The 24816-nt window shown below is 40.7% G+C and overlaps 1 protein-coding gene across 3 annotated transcripts; it reads right to left on the bottom strand.

The window, feature by feature from the left end:
• Positions 1-86: 86 nt before the first annotated feature.
• On the bottom strand, positions 87-16930 carry arvcfa (ARVCF delta catenin family member a). Of its 3 annotated transcripts, none has more exons than XM_056402749.1 (16): positions 16508-16930; positions 12561-12737; positions 10697-11313; positions 8924-9402; positions 8652-8835; positions 8438-8555; positions 7592-7760; positions 6607-6624; positions 6433-6465; positions 5281-5408; positions 4491-4641; positions 4209-4401; positions 3756-3867; positions 3228-3315; positions 1307-1383; positions 87-1045 (listed from the first exon to the last, which is right to left on the bottom strand). In XM_056402749.1, exons 1-16 carry the CDS (start codon positions 16526-16528, stop codon positions 953-955), a joined length of 2658 nt encoding a protein of 885 aa, XP_056258724.1. In that variant the 5' UTR covers positions 16529-16930; the 3' UTR covers positions 87-952. The 3 variants fall into 3 exon arrangements, with proteins under 3 accessions (XP_056258724.1, XP_056258723.1, XP_056258725.1); XM_056402748.1 differs by having other exon boundaries at positions 6394-6465; XM_056402750.1 differs by lacking the exon at positions 6433-6465 and having other exon boundaries at positions 16508-16929.
• Positions 16931-24816: the final 7886 nt, after the last annotated feature.

The following is a 24816-nucleotide window of genomic DNA, read 5'->3' on the forward strand; positions in this document are numbered from 1 at the left end:
CATGCCAGGGAGAAATTCGAGATTTTCTGAAATGGAAAGGGACATATAATTCAGTCTGTAATACAAAAAGAGAATACAAATAAAAATGAGAAATTATGCACATCATTTATTTTCATTTTTCATTCAACATCGCAATGCAAAAAGGACCACTGCAAAGCAGAGTTGTATTGAATGTAGGACAGCTTACTGGTATTAGCTAATACACATCAATAACCTTTAATTAATAACATGGGTATTACAATAAATATTACAATATAAATGCCTTCATTTAGAATATTAACAGTCCTTTGTTACACATTTACAATCCCATTTCGCCTATCATGAAACAAATGGAATAGAGACAATTTGCTAAAGACTGCACAGTCTAGTCTGATGATACATTTGTCAGGTATAAACTGAAGTCCAAATCATTTGCATGTTTTTGATGGCTAGGCCGACGAGAACCCTTATCCTAATGATCTCAAACACTGACCAAAAATAGTTTTAAAATGATTATATATCAGAATCTTCTTTAGCCCAGAACCCATGGGGATGGACAACAACAGATCCACATATCACTTTAGGTCTTAAGAGCTTGACAAACTAGGAGTATTACAAATTATCTCATACTTGTGTAGCAGTAAAATTTAAATTGTACATGTCATATATTCTTTGGAGTCTTGATTCACTATAGTTTGCATATTTAGGCTATTTCAGATGTCATACATAATCCTTCAGGTGTAGTGTATATCGCCCTAAATGACAACAATCCATCGAATCTATTGCCAAATAATCTCCGTAATAAATACATGTAAATGTTTGGCACAGTACTTCCTGTAAACAAAGGAAATGATTTTTAACTGAATGTGTTTCTCTGTCTGTACAAGAATGATCCAATGGCACAAATCTGTAATTCACCAATGGAAAGTGTCTCTGCAGGATTTAACCGGCTTCAGTGGCCATGTTGTCACGTTTACACCCAGGAGTCCAGCGGTGGAGGTTTGTTATCCATGAGGCCCACTGCAGGCCTGCCAGCTCTGATGAAGTGTTTTCTTTCACTTATCGCCTAGGTCGAGAAATATGCAAACCGCCATTGTTAGCCAATTTGCATGAAAAGCCCTGACAGTTGCAAGCACACGTCACAAGAGAGTAACTGTTTAAAATAAAATCCTGTGAAACAAAACTCGTATCTGCTTATCCTCCATGCCAGGGATAGGTTATGAAGTCAGTTATAAGTAAATGAGGCTGTATGTAAATCGCTGTCATGAAGACCTTTAGATCTTCAGATAATCATGCTTGCATTCAGTACATTAAAATGGCAGATTACCTGGAGAGCATCTCTTTCCACAACAGGGCCTTTCCCATCTCCAACTCTATCATTTGGCTCTAAACTGGAATATACATCTGCAAGAAACAAAAAAGATTATTATGCAGCAGTAAACAATATGGCAAAGACGTGGGGGGGGGGGGGGGGGGGGGTCTTAGAGAGAAACTGAACAGATGGATCAGTTTGTATGGAAACCTTTTGACAAACTAGTCACCTGTAGTAAGAAGCCTGCTTCCGGAAATTGTGAGTTTAGTCACTTTAGATCTTTATCTCCCAAATCAAAAAACCTTTTTTACATAAAAAGGTTCATCATCGCAGTTTTTCAGTTTAGCTACCTAACACGTTAACCTTGTAACTAGCTAATGTTGACTGTTGACTGAAAATTCCCAGTTCCCAGTTCCCAGTATAATGTACGATTTAAATAAACTGGGTCACCAAGCAGCATAGAGTAAACATGTTGATCCAGATACAGTTCCATGATTATACTTTCTTTCAGTTTTCAAAGATATTTTATTTCAAGAAAGTGGCTCGGCTGACATGAATGCTTGGTTACATTTATCCTAAGCTAATGAACCTGGATGCTATGTGGGTTATCCCTCTTTTAATTAACATTACATGGCTCGGTTATTAAAATGAGGCGCTAATGTGCTTGTAAACAAATGTAATCAAAGACCTGGCTACAAAGCTATTAGTGTGGGGTTGACAAAACGGTAACTTTTCCGTCAACAAATGTGTATCCATTAGAGTCTACCTGACTTTTCTTTCTGTGTCTGTGTGTCCTCGTTTCTTAGATTACCACAACGCTGCTGTTTTACTGCTACCACTCTTGTTGCAAGAGAGGACAAAGTTCCATTTAAATGAGGTAATATTCGCCTATATACCCATTTTAATTTAAATACCATTTCACTGTGAAACAATAAGATTGCAAATATGCTATATGTTTTATTGTTGTCTAGAGAAGCCCACAAACCCCACACCAACAATTGTTTTTCACAACAGGCCAGTAAGATGCTGTGAAAGAGCAGCAAATCAAACCAGCAAATGAATATATATTTTCTGCATTTATATACATTTAAATCAATGTAACACATAACAAATTGGGATAAAATTGGTCATGGTGTTGGTGTTATATATGCTATATCAATATATAGCAATGCTGTGTAAGCATTTGCATTGTAACCCTTGTTTTTTTCCTTTTTATCTGTTTTACTACAAAGAGTGCTGAGCTTTACTCTTCTATTTCTGCATTTTTATATGACAATATTAACTGTTACTAAAAATGAGAGGGACATGATATAGAACCACTTTTTTTAACTGTTTTATACTGCAGACCCAACGTGATGTATACATGGGCTGTGAGCCTATTGCCCTTTTTAAGAAATACGAATTTCCAAAAGGGCATGTTATCTATTCATTTAGACTGAAACACCAGATAGCGATACAGGCAAACACAACGAAATAATTCATTGGAAGTAGTGTATATCCATTTCCCCCAGATTCATATTTCAAAGTGTGTTTAAGTTGTGTTCATAATTCATAAGGCTGCCTTGAGAGAAAACCTCTGTGTGGGAAGCTAGAGGTCGCTCTCAACATGGGAAAGTGGTTGCCCTTTTGGTGTAACATTCAAATGAAATGTGATGCGTGGTGATGCGTGAGCCTGCTCTGCCTCTGGGAGAAACTGCTCAGGCTAATAAGCCAAGTCTGTGCACTGATAACCTTGGCAGCACACCATTGGTTTAAGGCTATGTTTCAGAAGAATGTGGTCTGGGACTTAAAATCCCTATTTCTTTGTCCCTGACATGACAAGAACCACAGTATGTTTAAAATCACTTTTTGTCCCCTCAGATAGAGGACACTTTTCTCATTTAGATGATGGTTTAGTAACATTCTGCTTAAGGAATGCATGCAATGATTTGCTGACCTTGGTTTTTGTCCATGAGAGGCAAGGTGATGTCATCACTGCCTTGTTTTCCACTCTTGGACTTTTTAGTCACTCCTGTGGTTGTTGGCTTTAAAAGACAAGAAAGATTAAATTACTGGGTGGTGACAAGACCTTTCCTGTTTTTTATATATAAATGGACCTTACATTGGTTTTGATTAGAATAACTTGGATAGAATCTTGGAGAGTAACATATCTTTTGTTTTTCTTATGTGACATGAGACTATTTGCTTAAAATTACAGATCACTTTTAAATCAAGTACAAATGTCATAATCCCCTCGTATATTATAATTTTCACAGTTAATCGTATATTGTTTTTTCTTATCCATGCTTGACAGCAGTTAAATCTCAACACATATTACTACTAATCGGTGTACACTGGTTTGTATAGTCATGCCACATCGGGATAAAAAATGTGTTACTCTTTAAACCTTTATGTACTTCATAATGCATGCTGACTCTGTTTATGCTCTTTGAGTTTTAAATGACCAGGAAATAGTAAGAAATACCTTAAAGTGGCCCTTGTTCCAACCCGCCTTGATCAAATTGTTTCTCAGATCCTTGTAGGCCCATATTGTCTGGAGTACGTGGGAAGCTGCCTTGGTCTCCCGTGCTGATTGGCTGACAACAAATCATCAGATATTATGGTAAACAACAGAGGACAGCTGTGAGACAATACTGTCCCAATGATTCAAATCCATTTCTGATTGCCCTGGGATATGATGCTGATAATATAATGAGCTATTGTATCAAGCCTGTGTTAGAAATACAGACAGACATTAAGCAGTTACAACAAATATATACTATAAAACCAGTGCATCTCTCTCCACATGTTTTCCATCTTATTTAGATTTAGATTTAGATTTAGAACATTTTAGCTTCAGCTGTTTGACTGTTTAGCAAGCTGGAATACAGTACATATACAATAGAGTAATATATTTTATTTGAAAGACATTACATACCTGGACTTGTTGATGGCCACCAGTTTCTGCACAGCATGACCCTGTATGAGCGCTCGGGCGTTCTCTGGGCTATCTGTGATGATCTCATGGATAGTATTCAGAATAGACACCACCGTGTCTCCCTCAAGATTCTTCGCTGGGTGCTGCTGCCCACATGGCAGATTCCCAACAAGGTCCCTCAAAGCATAACTCCCTTGTAACAACAGACATCATAGCAAAGTTAGTTAGTGAGTGTGCAAGTGCAGAGCCGCGTGTATGTAGTTGAGAATTACAAGCCTGAACCTATTAGGTCTTTATTCCTTCTGTCCATGGCCAGGTTGCGAAGAGCAATAGCCACAGCTCGCACCACTTTGTCTACATCTGAGCGCAGCAGCTCCACCAGAATAGGCAGCCCTTTCTCTTTTCTCACTGTGGCCCGGATGTAGCTGGACCACTACAAGCACAAACACAAAATATATAACAACGGATTTTTCTAAGTATCTGTGAGAGTTTGTTTTTAAAAAAAAAAAAGTTTTTAAATTGCCATCTATACCATAAGTAAGAACCAAGTTCAACTCGCTCAACTGTCCTCTTGTGTATGATGTAACTCAATTTCAAAATCCAAGCATTTTAAAACTCCTTTAAGCTGAGCCCTGCCCTAGCGTTGATGTTAAATTATAGTGACAGTCACGGCACAGTATATCTTGGCAAAGCACATTATTTGACAGCCCCATGGATCCACCTGGGGTACATGGCAGTAAAAGTGATTTTTGATCATGTCGGCTGGTGACAAAGTCAATCTAGCTAGTCAAGTTAGATTAAGATGATCAACCCTGCATCTCCATCTTTCTGCATACTTAGAATATTGATGCAGCCTCATAGACAAATCCTGGATCTGTTCCATGGAACAGTGTTTAAGGACATTAGGACACTATGACAGCAGCCATGGATATATAGCCTACTGACTTTCAGCAGTAAGCTCTAGATTCAAATAAAACTTATTTTGGGTGCAGTGTCTAAGCATCTCAGAAAATAATCAGCTACTGGTACACTATGAATGGGCCAAACAAGTGTCACTATTTCAACCACTCACAGCCCAGTGTCCCGCAGCAAGGTTCTGCAGCGCTCCTGCAGCCGCCTCCAGCGTGTTGTGGTTGTGACTGCAGGTGAGAAGAGAGAGGTAGAGCCTCACCACCTCCGGCTGGTACAGCAGCTCCAACCCTTCAACAGAAAGGCAAAGAAAAGCAGGAGTTGACATTCAAGCAAATTACTGCATCAGTGGCTAAAGACTTAAATAATGGTGTCATTAATAATTAGCTTGAAGTCACTAAATCATTTTGTATAAATGTTAACATTGAACCAGAAGGAAGGTGGGACAGTAGATAAAAAAATCTAAAATAATTTGATGAAACCATATGGGAAGAAAATAACAAGTCTAGCAGACTCCTGCAGACGGTTTTTGTACTGTGCCAGTAGAGGATGCTGGACGCCTGACAAGTGGTATAAAGCTGACCCAGGACCGTAACATGCTTGTCATTCTGATATGCATTCACTGGCTGCAGCGTAGGAGGCATGAGTGTCTCTGATCTCAGTTCTAATGGCAGCCAGATTCACATATACAGTATTCAGCTCTATTGTACTACTGTGGGAAATTCCCCCCCCCCCCCCCCCCCCCCAGCAGTTTCTATATACAGAATACATTCATGGTTAAAAACAGCCACACAAAATATATACAAAATGTAAAGATAGTTTAGCAGTACCAAATAAAGTATCAATGTCTGCGCCGTACACATACTGTAGGTCATGCAGAACCCTCAGCAAATTCCAATGCCTGTCTTATATTGCTAGAGGAAATGTTCCTCCTCTAGATGTTGTCAGATAAACGTGTTATCAGTCTTTGAGTTGGTGGGTCATTTTGTTTTAGTAATGAAACTCTCTTCAAGTGGCGCAGGTGCTGATGTGTGGCTTTGCATTTAAATGAATTCTCTTGCAGGCCATGCCAACGTCATGCATACAAAACAAAATGAAACAGAAGGCAGATAATGATGCTGTATAATAGTATGATGATGATGATGATGAATGATGGAAATTGTTTATATGGTATCTGCCTTTAATCTATTCATAATAAGCCTAATGTATTAGTCATACTGTCACCAGTATTTCTGTTTTATGTGAAGTTGCTATTATGTTTTCAGATATCATATACCTTTCATATGTTCTGTACGTTTTGGTAAATCCAATGTACCGTATTTTCTGTCCATAAATCCATTTTTCCAACCTGCACATCACAGACACACACATGCACACAAACACAAAACACCAGTTTTCATTATATCAGATCACGTCAGCAAATTCAATAGTGGTATCGAGTCACAATACTACTGCGGTGGAAATATTCAGGAGTAACAAGCAGACTGACCTTGATTGAACCACTCCTCTGGTGAATAAGGATTGAAAGGAAAAGAGGAGAGAACAATGTCAAAGATTAGATTATGTTGGACAAGGACACAGCAGCAGAAAACACAGAGCTTTTCTATGTGGTGAGACAGGACTGAAGAACTGGTCTATTCTGGGTAATGTTTGGCTCAGCTTGGCATTTGTCGTTTTTGTGTAATGAGCTGAAAGGTTAACATTGGTGAAAAGCTATAAAACTTTAAATCACAGTCAACTCTAACCCTGTTGTTTCTCTATTAATTAGTTCCCTCCAGCACAAACAGCTGCGATCTATTAATTACTGTATATCAGCTATAATTGAAATTGTTTCTTACGTCGGTTACGCATCACTGCCAAAAGTTTTCTCACAGTTTAAAACCGTCCTGTTTGTTGCATCAGTTGCATGGTGTAAAAATCACATATCTGATGTAACAAAGTATGAGCACGCTTTTTCAATTTGGGACTTGGCACTCGTCCTACAGAGCAAAATCTATCATCAGCTCCTGCAAAGGGTGATGAAATATTCAGGCTCTCATTGGCATAAAAAGGGGGCAAGAAATGTGAAACCGATGCTCGAAGGCAGGACACGTTGAAAGTACATGAACATTTTCAAACAGAAAAAATAGTTGGTTTAAAGTGACACCAGTAGATTATACAACTGTTAAGGGGAAATTAAGAAAATAGATCTCATGTAAAACTAAAAAAAAATGTATGTTGAGTGTTATGGGAGGAGTGGAAGAAAAACAAAGCTGGCAAACACTTAATTTGGGTTGTTCATTGTTAGAGGTATTTTCCATAATTCAAGATACAATAAATGTTTGTTTTGTCGATAAGCCAATGAATCGACATGAGACCTTTAAAAACATCAAAGACAATGAAAATCTCATTGTTCTTAATCCAAGCAACCAAAACTGAAATAATACAACCATCAATAACTATTCTGATGTTCTCACTTATTTTTGCCTACCAACCTTTGGGTCTTTTCCCGCCAAAACAGTCAGGCTCATTCTTCTTCTTCTGGTGCCCCACTGACCTCATCAGGTGATTGGCATGGGGCTCCTGAAATCGCTCGGCTCCTGGTATCTCTTTGTGAACATGGTAGGACAGGTTTCGCAGGATGCAGACGCAGTTCTCCACCGACTAAATGGTGAACAACGACAGAGGATTTCAATCAAAGTCACTGTCCAGAGGGTTCAAACACACTAGGAGTATTCACACTGACCATCAGTTTCCTCTTTAGATAAAAATGCATTGACTTTTTTTTTTCAATCAAAATAGAAATTTAGAAGAAATGTCAAAGACTTTGGAGAATACTACTCCTTCCATACTTTAATGACTTTGATGGGCTGGACTTGCATTAAATGGCTGAATGAAATGCAATTGTCTACAGGCTATTAACTTAAATTTGATGCTAAGTCAGTGAAGTATCCGAAACAAGTGCCAGGGGATTTATTGCAGTAAGAGATGGAGGATTGGTAATTGACTGTTTTAGAATGAAAACTCACTTGATGGTGACTTTAAAAAAAAAACAACAACCCAAACCCTCTATTGCAACATAGTGTTATATACTAATAGTCTCATTAAACTGGTTGTTTTGTCTAAATGTACCAGGGTGCCAGGTTTGATTAAATCTTAATCACTTGATGCGTTCAATGAACAAGATTTAGCTTGCTTTACTTTAGAGTTGACAGATGCTATCACAATTTGAAACTGGGTTTAAAAAGCTAAGCATAGTAGCCTTTATATTATTAACTAATAAAAAGAAAAGATACATCTTGGCTAGGATATTTTTCTTAAATTTCAAATCATAAGTCAACCTTATTGTCAGTATCCTTGTTGAGAACAGCTGACTGAAGGGCATGAAGGAGCGCGTCCACCAGCCCCTGACACTCCCTCAACCTCTGTCGAGCCTCCGCCCCATCTGAGCTGACGTTCCTGCAGAAATGACTGTTGTTAGCAGCCCTGCAAGAACTGGTTCTGTTACAAATCAGCTTTTAGCAAAATATGTCATTAGTTCCTTGCCGAGCTTACCTCAGACACCCAGAGGTGTTCTTGAAGACCGTGGTCCAGTCCGCGCTCTGCATTTTGGAGGGGTCGGCCGAGTCTCTCCTCCAGCCTGAGTGCGGGATGATGATTTCATCAGTCAATGTTTGAAGCCCGTGGTTGATGACCATCATCTTCAGCGGCTCATGTGAGGAGAGGTTCCACAAAGTGCCTGCAGGAGAGAAAATACAAAGAAAAGCTTTAGAAGCAAAAAGGTTTGCAGGTCAAGGCTCCAGGAAGATTCAGGAGTTTCGCTGTACCTGTGACTAACTCTTTGACCTCCATGCTGCTGGACTTCCTCAGCAGTCTGACTAAAGCTTGTATGCCATCACAGCTCTTGATGGCCATTTTGTTATTGTGGTCTTTCCCAAAGGATATGTTGCGCAAAGCACCACAGGCCTTGCGGTGGACTTCAGCTTTAGGATGGTCCAGTAATTCCACCAAGATCGGCACCCCGTTCAGCTGACGGACTTCCTGCTTGATGCGGTCATTCTCATAACACAGGTGCTGCAAATAAGCAGCTGCATTGGACTTGACTGGGTCCATTGGGTGGCTGAGCATCGAGATCACCTCATGCAGGTTGGGGTCTCTCCAGCGCGGGTCTCTGCGGATGCTGTCCAGGCTGACCATGCTGCTGCGTTTGTGGGGGAACTGCAGGGTCTGTGCTCGGCACATGGCCTGGAAAAAAGGATTCAGGTTCCCCTCCAGCTGGGCCATGAAGGCATCATCATAGCCACCTCTGAGGGGATAGAGAATGTCATGCACGACAAGAAAATACACAATCATCAATCTTGAATTTTAAAAGTTGTGTCTTTTGGTAAATGCACTTATTCACTTTCTTGCTTAGAATTAGACAAGATCAATACCACTATCTGTAAACTAAATATGAAGCTAATGTCAGCAGCAGATTATCCAATTTTAGCATAAAGACTGGAAACAGGGGAAAACAGCTAGCCTGGCTCTGTCAAAAGATTTTTAAAGAATCTAAAGCTGCCTAATTAAAATGTTAAATCTTGTTTGTTTAATCTATACAGAAACCGAAGTGTAAAAATGTCAAGTTGAGGTGTTAAGGGGGGGGGGGGGGGGGGGGGGGGGGGGGGGGTTATGTACAGGACTATTTCTTGTCTGGGTGCAGTGATTTCCTGAAGACTTAAGGCAGATTACGTTACCTTTTGACAGACCCGTGCTAGCTGTTACCCTATGCTTCCCGTCTTTAAGCTAAGCTATGGCTACAGCCTCATACTTAACCAAGTGGTATCAATCCTCTCATCGAATTCTCAGCTATAAAGTGAATAAGCATATTGCCCAAAATGTCATGTTGAATGGAAGGGGTTGAATGGCGTTTCTGAGTTTAATAGACTGAGCTTTGGTGACTTTAACAGCGTGAGTGACTCGCTTGTATCTTTTGTAAACAGCTCTGTCACTTTATATGGGCTAAGGAAAAGCTTCTGGCAGGCAATAACAGGTGAAACCTTCTTATTTATCGACTTTGCAGCAGGTTGCCTGATTGATACCAGCTGCTACTTAACTGCTGTCCATCTGTCTTTCTATTGTCCAGGCTGACTCACAGAAACAGGATAAAGGCAACTACTGTCTGTCTGTGCTGCTACAAAGTTGAGGATGCATTATCATCACAGCAAGGACAAAATTAGACTGAGTGTTGATTAGTGCTTGTATTTGATGTGTTTGTTACTGCTGCAGTATATCCCTGTCTTCACGTTTTACTTTTCCCCCATGTCTCATTTGTGGCCTCTGGATCTCTGCCTACATCTCTGCTTTTCAAATGGAGTAGCTATTCAGAAACATATAAACATGGTTAGATTTTTATGCACCATTGCATTCAGAGCTTTAAAAAATCACAGTGGTTCATGAGTGATTCATTTTCCCTTTCCTTACCTAAGTACATGTAGGGACTTGTCTGTATTTGACCCTACATCTAGGCACCATGGAAACTACAAGAGTCCTTGAAACCCATTCACACAGTCTGCTCCTGTGGGATCAATAAAGTTTGATTTAATGTACTGGCCTCTTACCTGGTTCTCGAGGGCTCTCTGAGGAGCTCCATGGTGGTAATAGGCCTGAACTGGTGGATCCCCCCCAGTGTTGGGTAGCTAGCAGTTGGGTGGTCAGTCTTCATGTCCAGAGGATTTTCTCCCCGTTCGCTGAGGCCATCGTCTTCTGTCTGGCTGCTGAGTCCTGCAGGAGCGTAGCTGTCCCTTAGGAAGGGTAAGGTGTAGTGAGCCCCAGGCTGGAAGTTTTTGGCAGGCCAGTAGCTGTGGAGAGTGGCGCGGGACAGGCTTCCATACCCCGTGCATAAGTCACCCCCGATGGTTCTGTAGCTGTCAGGCAGGGTGTACACTCTGCTCTGGCTGTCTGGATTCACTGGCTGAAGCTCCCCAGGCTGCAGTACCACATGAGGCTGTGGGGGTGCTGTGGTGGTGCTGCTGGTCGGCGTGGCTGGTGTAAGACACTCAGAGGGTTCAGTGTTTGCTTCAGGAATAGTTTGCTCAGCAGGAGTGTTATCTTGAGCCACTGGAGTCGATGTGAGATCAGGTGTGTCTGGTGTCGGGAAGTTCTCCAGTTGTGTCTCTGAGGATTCTGGGGTCTCACTCAGGGCCTGTTCACCCTCTTGTTCCACAGCCTTGGACTCCTACAAGGATTGAAGCACCACAACTATTACCTCCACAAAATTATAATCTGAATCACTGTTAAAATCCCATTTGTCTGTGTGGTCTGTGGGTTTCCTCCATCCCCTTAAATGCCATCAAATTGCTGTGTTTTCAGTCACAGCAGGAACTATTTGTTCTTAATTTAGTTGGGAAACACCAAACATGTTCCTTTTACCTAGAGTGTGTGTTTATTTCTCATTTAGACCGTATAGCCCACCCCAGCTCATTTTTCATAGTGATGATCAATCACTCTCATTTCAGCACTTCCCTGGCTTTGTGAGCCACCAGTAAATAATGAATTCTTCTTTCCAGCCAAAGAATAATGAATTCCCCTTGTTGAAAATGAGTTTAGATTGGACTCTGATGAAACGACTTGAGGTCCAGCCACTGTTCAGAAGCGAGAGCGAGAGAGTAAATTGCAGGAAATTTAATTGTCTGGTTTAGTCAGTTGATTTTGATTTTAACTCTTTCATTGTAGAGTGTGAGTCAAGTGTGTTGCGTGTAAACATGTCACAGCTCAGTGAAATAGAACTTAGTTGCATTAAATTTCATGGTATAATTGCCCCAGAGGGCAACTTGGCTTATTCTGCCTGTCATTGTAACTGAAACTCAGCGTTACAGCCCGGTCTGTTTAAGAGCACTATACAGTATCTTTAGTGGATGTGTGTGTGTGTCTATGTCTGTGTGTGTGTGTGTGTGTGTGTGTGTGTGTGTGTGTATGTGTGTGTGTGTGTGTGTGTGTGTGTGTGTGTGTGTGTGTGTGTGTGTGTCTATGTCTGTGTGTGTTTGTGTGTGTGTGTGTGTGTGTGTGTGTGTGTGTGTGTGTGTGTGTCTGTGTGTGTGTGTGTCTGTGTGTGTGTGTGTCACATATGATGCCAGTAACAGGTTGAAGATGTAAAAGTATATATCACACAAAAATGAAAAATAAAATAACTTCAATTGATTTCAAAAAGTAAAAAATGTTTTTTTCATTTATTCTTTAACTTTAAATCCAATTGCCAGGTACATTAGCTACCTCCTCAGCTTTCATTTTTTTCTCATTCTTGGAACACATTGATTCAATCTCACCATGCCCAACACCATGCCCAATTTGGCTATAATTTAGTCTAAAAACTGTTATTGATAAATAATTTGAGTTTGGAGAAAATTACTTCTCTGTGGTTTTGTTACAAACTGCAGAAAATCGGTAGGTGGTGACAGAAATGTGACCAAATGTAAAATCATGAACCTCAGTGTCTGTCTGCTGCGGGGTGTCAGTCTCCGTGGAGCTCTCATTGGTCGAGGTCATCACGGAGGCGATGGAGGTGGGCGTGTCCAGTTCGTCATTAGCAGATGGGGTATCCAGAGTGGGCTCTTTAGCCTCCTGGGGTAAAGTTAGTGGAGGAGGACCCTCTGAACTCTGCTCCTAAACCACACACACACACACACACACACACACACATAGAGCTGTAGTTGAGCAGCATCATTCCTGCATCGTTTGTGTGTATTATGTTCGTCGCGTTTACATTACACACAAACAGGGACATGATCAAGGGGAAGACAGCACTGTGATAGCACTCCATGTCATTAAGGCTGTCTACACACGATAAAGGAGCTGCACTTGACGCTGGTTTGTGAGCAGATTCAGTGCTGAGAGCTCAACTCAGTTCCACTCCATTATCAGATAATTTGTATAATTTGAAATATGAACTGTTCAATTCATGCTGAATAATGCCAATATACACACTTATTTTTTAAATTAGACTAATATATGTCTTGGAAATCAGAGACGTTTTCCCTGTGTATGAGCTTTTTGGTGAACTGTAATTTAATCTGTCCTTGGGAAAACAGTGGCAAAGTCATTCTGCCAATAATCATGTGTAGACAGCAGAGAAGATATACAGAGGGACATAATAAAGGATGAGAGATGCAATTTGCCGCTTATTTAATGAGGAAGTTGTATGGTTTCATTCATTGTGTGCAGACTACGATGCATAATATATCACTTCGTCATGCTTTATAGTATGTTACAATATTACAACAAGTAGAATTCAGGATCATTTGATAATTGCATGGTTGGTTTGTTAATGACGTGCACTGGAGTGTGTGTTAATTTGTTTTAAACATTATTGGAAATTTCAGAAGTTTCAGGCTCAATTCCTAATTACATTTGCTCCTTCCAATGGACACAGTTATTGCCCAACTTTCTGCATACTTGTTAAAAACTTTTATAATGATTTCAGGGAGCAGATTTCCTCCTTCTTTTTGACATGTTTAGAAACTGACAGGCCACGTCTTGCAGGGAGGCTCTCACAGATCAGGAAAAAAAAAGAAAAAAAAAAAGAAACAGAAAATATTGTTTTCTACATTTCAGCTGCAATAACGTCTTGAGTGCAAACACAAACAATGCTGTGTTTGGTAATAATTTAGGATGAGGTAAAGCAGTGTTTTTCAGAAGTCAGTTGCATCTGCACCTTCCATCTCCCCCTGTCACGTATGAAACGAGGCAACATCTGTATTGTTATCTGTATCTGTATTAGTCAAAATGACCATTCAATTATTATTATCAGATTGTCAGTAATGTTTTTAATATACACACAAGTGCAGAGCTTTCACTTGTTATTTTCTAAAACGGACTTATTTATGCCTTAATCTTTCTAAATGCACGTTGGTGTTCCTCAATGTGTTATGTAAGTATGTATAAAAGGACCCCTGACAAAACACAGCAACACTGTTATAGGATTGGATGTGAGCAGTCAGTTGCTGTTGTCATTCAAGTTATTCAGTGTGAGACCCGATTTACCACTGACTCTTAAATCAATAATCCAGCTGCTGCTCTGGTACAACATGTGGATATTTCTTTAATTTCCACTTGTTTATTTCAAACAGAACTTAAACTCTCTTTTCTTTTCAACAAAATGGGTTTCATTAACCAGAGTGGATTAATTATTCAGCATCTTGGTCGGAGAAAGAACTGGAGGCAGTATTTGACTGTAAACATATTTCATACTGATTTTCTTACAAACTTCACATTCATTTCGTGAGTGTGAGTGTCTACAAAAATTTCAGACTAATGATTTCACTCAGTATCAGATTATTTTATACACCTCTTTTAGCCCTGAAGGCCTTCTGGTTATAGCAGGTGAATGCCACTATAATCTGGGACAACAACAATGCAAACAACCCATCAAAACATTAGAAAGTGTAATTGAAAGGTTCTATTATGGAAACGATCAATTCTGCAGGATCATTTATGAGTCTGTTTATGCTTATCCACTCTCTAAATCAATTTTCATTTTCAGAAATATGACATAAATGTATATAATCTCACAGGTTCTTTATCACTCAGTAGCACAGACGCAACACGCAGAAGGACGTGCTGAGATAAAAGTGTCAGATAAAAACCGAGTAAACTGTTAAAATCTCCCCAAACTCTCGTCAGTCTGAGGCTGCGGCACTGAACCGAACAAGTGCTGAGAACTCAACTCCACTGCATTAAATCAGGCTGCAGTGAAGAGCTGACTGAATGTGGAGGGAGAGCGCCTGATTCGCTTTTCAAACACCCCACCAAACACAAGAGTCCCTCATTTCCGCGTACAAAATGTGTCAGAGGGAAGAGGAGATGAAAGGGTCACCTAGGAGGAATTGGCAGTGGGGAGATGATCCCAGCTTGAACACCTCTGGGGGAAGCTGATTGGATATTGTTAGGCAGCACTAAATGAATGCCTGGCTAAAAGACAGACGGGGTACCACTGTCCTCTACAGACAGCTTGATTAAGGATTTGGAGGACGATAATAGGCTGGACAGGGGCCTGTGTGCTGTCCCCGTCTGATTCAAGCTCCAGGGAAGGCCAGGCCACTGTGAGTCAAAGCTCATTTAAATAACTCACTGCACCATCACTAACTAAGTGTGCTCACAGAGCCAAATAGGTCAAGATGATGATTCTGAATCTGACTTAGCTTGAAAAAAAAAAGAAAGAAAAAGAAAAATGAGGTATTGTATAGAGATGTTAGGTGCAGCGATGCAGGAGACAGAATGACATGATTAGCATCTTGTTCCCGTCAAGTCTCAGTATTGAGGCCAGCTGCAGCCAGGGTATTATTTTGGGAGACACACAGTCTGATCTAATGCTGAGTGAGTTCAGATCTTGGTGACCAGCTCAAGGGCACAACAGGCACAAGCCATGATTCAAACTTGTCATGAATCCGTTCCAGAAAGACGAGAAGATTTGAAAAATGGGCACTCTTAATTGCAATTAAATCAGTGGGGCAGAGTCATTTTGTAGTGATCAAACTTGAGCATAAATTAGTTTGCAGCTCGTCTTTTATCAGACGGTGGGACTGAAAGAGTAATGCTTCCACGGGATAATAAAACATGACATCAGCCCACTGATGTCAGAAGATATTAGTCACAACTTTGTCACAACTCATCTCCACTATCTGTTGAATCAGTGATGCTCATGTTGGTCACTGTACATTTACTGAATGTGTCTCTGTGCATTGTGAATGAAATGGCACTGAAATGATGCAGATGCATGAAAAGATTCTACCCGTTTAAGGCTTGTTTCCTGCAGAAACACCATTGTCCATTATGCAATACATCTTGTTTACCCTTAATGTAACCAGGCTGGACTATTTAGAGTAAATACTGATTGAAAATTACAGCCCTGAAAAAAAAGGAAGGATGGATATTCATTGTCAAAGTTTCTATTTGGAGCCTCCTTTCACTCCTGATTACGCTTTGATCCTCAAATAGTTAAATACTGCATGGTCAGATTTAGTGTCTCTCTGATACATCATGGCAATACACTTACCAGAGTATGTGCAGCATTTTCCCCCAGAGGGACAACCTCTCCTCACAATGCAATCAAAGATTATCCCCTTTATGAGCTTGCATATGCATTTGCACACATGCACAGCCATGCGCGTGCACATACACACGCACACACACACACATAGACACGAACACACGCACTTGATGGAGATGTTAGCATCATGTCCCCATGCACACAAGGAGACTGCACCGAACAGCAGTGAGAGGCAAGGAGGTGAAGCTATTGATGCCTCCTTCATTCATCATGACAGAGGCAGAATGCATAGCTGTGGAGGGTTACAGTTCTCCGCAGGAAGGAAAGAAAAAAAAAAAAAAAAGAGGGAGGGTACAGAGCAAATAGAGCCATTCCACCACACACTTACCTCTTTCACTTCAGCAGGCATTGCCAAATCTTCTCTGCTTCCCCACAAATGATGAACAAGATGTGTCCCCCAGTGAGACGTCTGTTTCTCTGCCTCTGAATTTTTGCCTTGACTCTCCCTTTCAGCATTTGAGGCAGTTCAAACATGAGCAGCCATCCTTCCTCCCAGCTCTTACTAACACATGTCCGCTCTCCCTCTCCTTCTCTCTCTCTCTCTCCCTCTCCCTCTCCCTCTCACTCACTCTCTCCCCCTCTATTTCTCTTTCTCTCACAAACACACACTAGACGCACCATGCACACATTTGCTCAACACAGACGTTCTCTCACATACGTCCAGAAACACACACACTCAGACACACACACACACACGCACACACACACACACACACACACACACTGAGCAGGAACAAACGCCGGGCTCTCTCTCATTACTGCACTCCTCCTCTGATCTGTGCTGCAGTTAATGTGTGCGCTATTAGCAAGGTGCTGAATCAACTGTGTGATGCTGAGCCTGTGAATGGCTTAGGTAAGTGCAGAGCCCTGCAATCCCCGCTGCTCTACCCATATTTTCTGGCAGCCTTGGTGCGCAGGCAGAGTACACACATGCACACACACACACACACAGACACACACACACACACAGAGACACACACACACACACACACACACACACACACATATACAGCATTCCCTGTGGGCTCACAACAAGCAGATGCAGCTGGAGCACAGAGCAGCCCGCACTAGTTCAGTCCTGTGTCACCCATGTGCAGCATAATAAGGGGAGAGGGATGGGGAAGGTGCATAAACACTGTATGCAGCACCAGGCGGAGAAACCCACTCCATGCTGAACCAACAGCTTCGATCTGCAAACTGTACCAAACAAATCAAACCCCCCTTTTTCTCCACCACCCCTTTCACTGTCTGTCCACAAATCTTCTTTACCTAACACCTGCTCGATTCACTCTCATTTGCTGTGAGTGCAAAAATCAAACAAAGAAGATAAATGTAAATGGGGAATAAATATCCCGCATGCAGGTTAGGTAAGTGCTGCTCCTGTTTTGTTTTTTTTTTGTTTTTTAGATGTCGTCACCATAAAAATCTTTGAATAACTCAGTGTAGATGTCTTTTTGTGAGCTCCTGGCTCATTCGATTGCATCATTTTAAAGGCATCTAAGGTTGGTTGAAATGGAAGTGAAATAATCAAAACTGATCTGGGACAAAGATCCACTGCTCTGCTACATCATGATGGAGTCCAGTGTCTTACTTACTTTCTCAATTAAAAAAAGAAAAAAAAAATAGAACAATATGAGATATCTTCCAATTTTCCACCAGGCCACTTACATTGATAGGAGCAATAATAGAGAATAAAAAATGATCTGCTATCATCCACAGACCAGTGCTCTCTATCAGCTGTCTTTCTTATCGATTTAGGAGCAGCCCTTAATATTATTGATTTTGGAGCATTTCAAAATCTTTATTGGCCTCTATGGTATTTCTTTCATTTCGGTTTGTCTAAAGCTCAGACTCTGCAGGTTGTCTTTTTTGAAGGCAACACATCTGCATTCTCAAGGTTTGTTTCATTCAGACCACTCGGTTCAGTGAGCCTTTCCTCATTTTCATTTCATGCAATCCCTTGTTGATAACTCCTTGATACAATCCAGACTTTACACATTAGAGCAGCAGCAACAGAAACAGGTGAAGAAACACTTAAAAAAAGAAAAGAACATTGTGTTTTGAACATCAAAAGATAACTGATCTGTTTCATCAGTAAATCAGTTAAAAACTGAGACGCTATCCAAGCTCTCTCATAGTTAAGAGCGAACATTTGTGATATCTTTTTTTAATTAAAAAAAAAAAGAACAAATTGATCCTTTCATATTGAAATCAAAGCATCATCCATGAAACGGCATGTTTTAACGTCACTGGCATGTACAAACGGATCCATTTGTTCCAGAAATGATTACTGCTGTTCACTGCTCTCCCACTGCTCCATTTCCACACTCAAAGTTCCATCTGATGGAAAATACCAGCATTAAGTGTCTTAATGGTTTTGGGTCACCAACAGATGCCAGAGCGGTTTCATTATTCTAGGTACTTGTTAACTGTTTGATATTCTGATGAGGGATTTTTGTTTTTTGAAAAATGAAAATATAAATATAACATGAAAAACGAAAAAGTGAAAATAAAAAGAGAGGCCTCAAGCAAGGATGTCTGCTCTCCTTTGTATTCGTTTTAACCATCGGCTCATTCAACTCATTAAAACCAAGCAGGATCATTGGCATCTCAGCCAGAAATAAAGACGTTATCACCCAAAATATTTGCGGCCCACATGAACTAAATTTCTTGGGAATCCATCCAGTATAATTTGTTGAGATAATTTCACAAAGAAACACAAAAAGTCAGGGGATCGCTAAATACAGTAGAATTGATCCTGTGGGAACCATGAACATCTGTACAGTTTCCTCCATCCAGTAGCCATGTAGCTAGTCTTGCTAAAAATAAGGTTGGCATATTTATAGTTTGTCACAAGTATGAACAAAGGGCCAGAAGCAATGTGAGAGCAATGGATGATTTTAACTCACTGATCAAATCAACTGAAGGATATGAAACCATTCCTCCACAAGAATGACACATATACATACAGTATTCATGCAATCTAACCTCTGGCTTTTCTTCCATATTATCCATATAGATTTTTTTTTGTTTTTTTTTAGCCCTGGAAATTCTCCAGATAAGAACATCAGTCATCACTTCTGTCTGAATTTGTAAAAAATAAAAAAAATAAATAAAAAAAGATGTTATTTCAAACTTGTTCTTCGCAGAGCCGTGCATGGTTCTGTCAAAACAAACAAGAAGTGAAGTAGAAAGAAACAGAAACCTGCATATAGGTGACTGGGAGTTGGTGTGAGATGGCAGGGGATGACACTTCAGTGCCAGAGCTGAAAATGTCACTTATGATGGATGAGACCTTTTTATACTTAAAATGAATTACACTGGCTTTATTGACATTTTCCAAGGGTATAATTTACAGAAATTACTCAGACTTTATTACACTTAATGTTACAAAATGTCAGCTATATAGATCTGTGAGCCAAAATGAATATTTCACTCATTATGAGCCTCTTCCTACTCTCGAGCTGGTAAACCGTACCTGATACAATCTCGCACTCATTCTCCTCTTTTACAACAGATTGCGCACACAGACTCATGAAATGGGTCAAAAACACAACTTCTTCTTCAAGGACTTCCCTGTGCATCATCTCTGCAGGCTGAAGAGAGAAACTGCTTCTCTTCTTTGCATCTTCTCTGTGACACAAACAGCCTGTATCCTACTTGTTAACAAGGCTTGATATTACTGGTATGTTGGTGGTGGTACTGGTTTCCAGGTACTGTGAAGACCCGGTGGGATTTATCTCTAAACAGAAAATACAAAGCATGAATTAATTCCATTAAGAATATACAAACTGAGAGAGTCATGATATAAAGCAACTACCAACGTAACTTGAACATAACTAACACTCATATTTTGCAAGGTCTAAACAACAAAAGAACTCATATCACACTCAGTCAAACAACTGTGACGAGGAGAGCCTGGGGTTCTGCTGCAGGTACTAAGGAGCTTTCACCTGAAGTCAATCCTCCTTATAACCTCTGATTCCTCCAGCCCCTCCTCCTTCCTGCTCCTCCTGAGGCAGCTCCTCCTCTGAACCTGCTCTTCACCACACTACTCAGTCACACACATGTTGCAGCGTGCAGTTTTCACTGAACTGATTTTAACTTCTAGGCATCAGCATGTGCTTGTAGTAACCATCCCACAGTCATAACTCAGTCCTTCCAGTTAAGTGGCCAGTTCTAGATTGATCACCTCTATCTCCCCTTTGTGCGCCCTGACACACCAGCTGCCTTCACCCAGCCTGAGTGTTCATCCACCATCCTTCAGCAACATCATGTGTTGACGCACAACACCTCACTGGCTTTATTGTGGTCGCCATGAGTCTTGTCAGCTCAGTATCCCTATAATAGCCTAATCTGCACCCCCACTGTGTGTCCTTAATGAAGCAAGGCGGACAGGAGGAGGTCTGGGTGGGGGGCTGGGTGTTCTGGACTTTTATGCAGGAAACTGGAGCTTGACTTGTGTCACAGTCCTGCATTTAATTTTCTTTTTTTACCTGTAACAACAATCTTTTTCAACCTCAACCATAATCTTATCTATAGTTGCCGTGCACAGATATTGTAGAAAGAAGCTACTTTTAAAACAGCGGGATTGAACGTTATCTGAGATTTTGCACAAGGGCTTACTTTTTATGCTTCAGTTCAGCGTTTAATAGATCTGCTCCAGAATCCCTCACTTTGAAGCCTGTACGTGTAGATTTTGAGCATTTCCAACTTTGGAAGTTAATTTCGGTTAAATGTCTGCTTTTGCGATTGTTCGTGTTTTCTCCATGGCAACCAAAAAACTCTTTGCTGATTCATTCTTTGACTTCTGGTTGATTTCTTTTAAATCTTACATACTCATATAGTTCGCTACTTTCTATATGTGGTGCTCATTCATCCCCCCCAATTCAAATGCTCTTCATTAAAGTTCCTCTCCAGACATGTTTTAAACTGCGTCTTTCGCTCTCTGTACTGACAAGGTTTGTGGTGTCTCGGACAGAATAAGCTAAATGTTTGATCCTCAGTCAGACCCAAACTCAGATGAGGAGTGTCGTCTGCACCAAAATCGTCGATTAGCAAACATATCAGAACGTTTAACGTAGTGAGCATCTTTTATTTGTTTCATGCTGTTTGTTATCTCGCAAGTGGCAGTGGCCGACACAGTGTTTGTGGTTATGCAAATGCAAATTCTTGCTCTGTGTACTGACAAGGTTTCGGATTTATTTTGCCCGCCCATAGACCCCACAAATTGACTGGATTGGTTCCTTGGTTGTATGACGTATGAACCCCTGGCTGTTCAGATCCGTTTTTATGAGACTTCTCATTGGTTCACTGCAGTTCCAAGGTGGAAATTCGCAGCCATGGTGTTGACTGCTTAGTTCACTCATATACACATATACATGTCTTATTTAAAAAAAAAAAAAAACATCAAATGGACACGTTAAAAAGGTTAAAACATCGGAGGGGGTCTTTAATGAATACTAAGTGTGCCTCAGACTAATGAAATATGTTTGTTCAGGCTTCTAATTCAGGATTCTTGATATTAAGGCTCATCAAGCTCTTTCAGTAGCCACGCAGGGTCTGTGGATGGAGGCGGGAAACTGTACCAGGACAGGAAATGACTCAACATAGAAAGAAAATTATTACCTATCATTGCTTTCACTACTTTCTCTGGACAATACCAGGAACACATAACAAAGGCCATAACAAAGAACCTGAAGGACATGCAGGAAGTGTGTGCACACAAAGGATGTGCACTGTGTTGATAATAGCTGCCATAAATATAATGAGAAGCTGGAGTTGGAGATTTGATGTTCAAAACTAGCTGCAATGAAAAATTGAAATTGTAAATACCTTGTCTCCATGTGCCTGAGTGTTTGAAGAAATGTTCTTAACTGAAGAACATAGAAAGAACATGCTGACGACATGAATAGTGACTGACACCATGAGACATGTCCCATTGTTCTTTAACTCAAGTATTCGTACGATTGCAGGGATCGAGACTTTCAGGCAGGTTAAGAGACTCGCTGAAGAGCCAGTAGTTTGGAAAATTCTGCATACAATCATTCTAATAGCACAAGTTCTTTGGTTCTTGGAAAAATGAGACACCCTCAGTGGAAATTGGTATAGTCTTTGTGTTGCTTTCAATTCATATTCTGTGTGCCCAGGTCAGATAAACAGAGTTTCAATTTGAAACTGCCTCCGCAGACTTTTTGTGTTAGTTGAAAATGTTATGACCTTCATGTTCCACCACAATCCACCCATACTCCTGTTGTACTTTTTTTTTTTTTTTGCTTTTACGCTCTGCTCCTATCACCTGACCTGAAACCATTCACACACACCCACACACACACACACACACACACACACACACACACGTACATGAAACAATTTTCTCTATGTAAACAGCAACAATAATTCCTACTCTACTGAGAGTACTGGTGAATATGAAAGTGCAAAACAGACACACACACACACACACACACACACACACACACACACACTTATGCATCCACACACACCTCAGCTGTATTTGTAAATAAGGCTGTCACCGTTGTACAGATGATGAAGCTCTTTGTCATCACAGCAGTAACTGGATAGTAAATAGCCTCTACTATGTGACAGAGATGAACGTAATTATTGCGGCCTATTATATATAAACACTGGGATGAACAGAGGGTGCACAGTGCAGTGTAATAAACAGGATCTGTCGACGAACACCCACAGAGAAAAAGACATGTTACATTACAGTGTGTGCGGTTCTGTATTAATTGCAATGTAATGCCCACACAGCCTTTGGCGACCAGCAGGGCATTTTCACATCCTATTTCCTGTGGACTCAGTGCAAATTTTTGTCCTAATTAAACCCCCGTGCTGCCCACCTCTGCTCTGTTCAGACTGGCATGTGCATCCGAGGCTAATTCAATTTAAGGCAGAGACTAAACATCTATGAAGCGTTTACAAAAGAAAAAAAAATGGGAGACTGGTGCCAGTGGCGTGTTGTATCTCAGATGGCGCTGCCACACAGAGTGCATAATAACTCTGGAAATACCAGGAAAGGTCACCAAATCGGCTTCAGAAGAGAAAGGTCACCTTTCCTTTTTCATATTCAAAGAGGGGCTACACATTTAAGTTAAGTGCGGACAAACTGCTCCATTTGCATGAAGTGAACCTGAAGTCTGTGTATAAATGCTGCTGTTTCTGGAAGGGATCCTGTCAGATCGAGAGTTTGCCCTCAGACTATAAATGACAAAGCAACACCTGACGTCCTGGCTCTCACATCGACTAACTGCTGCACCCCCTTGGCGAGCTACAGGAACAGCAATAGCTGGCAGTGCGGATCACACATATAGAAGACAACTTCTCCTGAAGCGGCACTACAATGCATCCGTCCGCTGTGATTTGACAAATAATGTAAATATTATAAAACATGCCCCCCCCCATCCCCCCCCCCCCCCCCCCCCCCCCCCCCCCCCCCCTGAGGCAGAAAACAACACAGGGTTGCCATTAATCCAACTGCTTCTTGTCAAGTGTCACTGCAGCGAGTGCTTAATCACACCAACAGAGAGCCCAGAGAGGAAATGAAATGCATCAGTGGCACTGCAGCTGAAAATGACAATCAGCCAGTTCAGCGATGCCTCTGATGATCAGGCATATCAATGAGCTGAGAAGAAGAGACTGGGAGAGAGAGAGAGAGAGAGAGAGAGAGAGAGAGAGAGAGAGAGAGAGAGAGAAGGAGAGAGATACACCCACAGCTACAGAGAGAGTCAGCGGCACAAATGTAGGTCAGTCTGCAGCATCTGAAGGAGTATCATGAAAGATTTAGGTGACTTAGAGACTGATTAGAATGAAATCAGCTCATGTCAAGAGGTTATCATGAGTCCATATTCCTCACATGAAGCCTCGCATGTTTCAAGATGCTGAGAGGATCCATGGCAACGCAGAGAAGTGTGTGAAGCCAGAAGCAGGAAACACTGAGTGTGATTGAGCTATTGAACAATAATCACAGGTTATCAAGTTGTTATTATTAGGTGTAACATGTGAAGTAACATTGCTTTTGGCAATGACAGTGACAAGACTGGAAACTAATTGTGTTCAGAACATTATCATTGGTAGCTAATCAGGGAATACACACAAAATAATTTTGGGTAAAGGTTATGTTCTGTAAGAAATTTTCTACTATTGTAATGTTAGTTTAAAGAGTCAGTTTACCCAAATTGCAACAAAAAAAAAATACAACTAATTTCAAATTTTTCTCACTGTTTTTTTATTATTATTATTTGTCCAAGTTTAGATATTTCTGACCGTCTGAAATTTCTAATTTTTCAAGTCTGTCTTGATACACAATTCACATTCTTAAATATATGCTGAAAGAGTTGTTTTTCACTGCAATTATTCCTCCAATCCGTTGTGTCAGTTAAATATAATAACAATATTATTATAAAATAATAAAGTCTTTTTTACTATGAATTTCTCTCTGTGTTATTAACCCCCCCACCAAAACAAGGAAACACTGTCCATGGAAACACATAAGACAGTTTTCATTGAAATCACTCTCTACCCTCTCTATAAAAACAGTTGAACTGTGTTTTGATGTTAAATTTTGCATTACATTGAGATGGAGGCAGAAATCTGAGAGATGGTTACCTCGTAACT

This window comes from Seriola aureovittata, chromosome 18 (assembly GCF_021018895.1).
Source record: "Seriola aureovittata isolate HTS-2021-v1 ecotype China chromosome 18, ASM2101889v1, whole genome shotgun sequence".
In the NCBI taxonomy this organism is placed as follows: Eukaryota; Metazoa; Chordata; class Actinopteri; order Carangiformes; family Carangidae; genus Seriola; species Seriola aureovittata.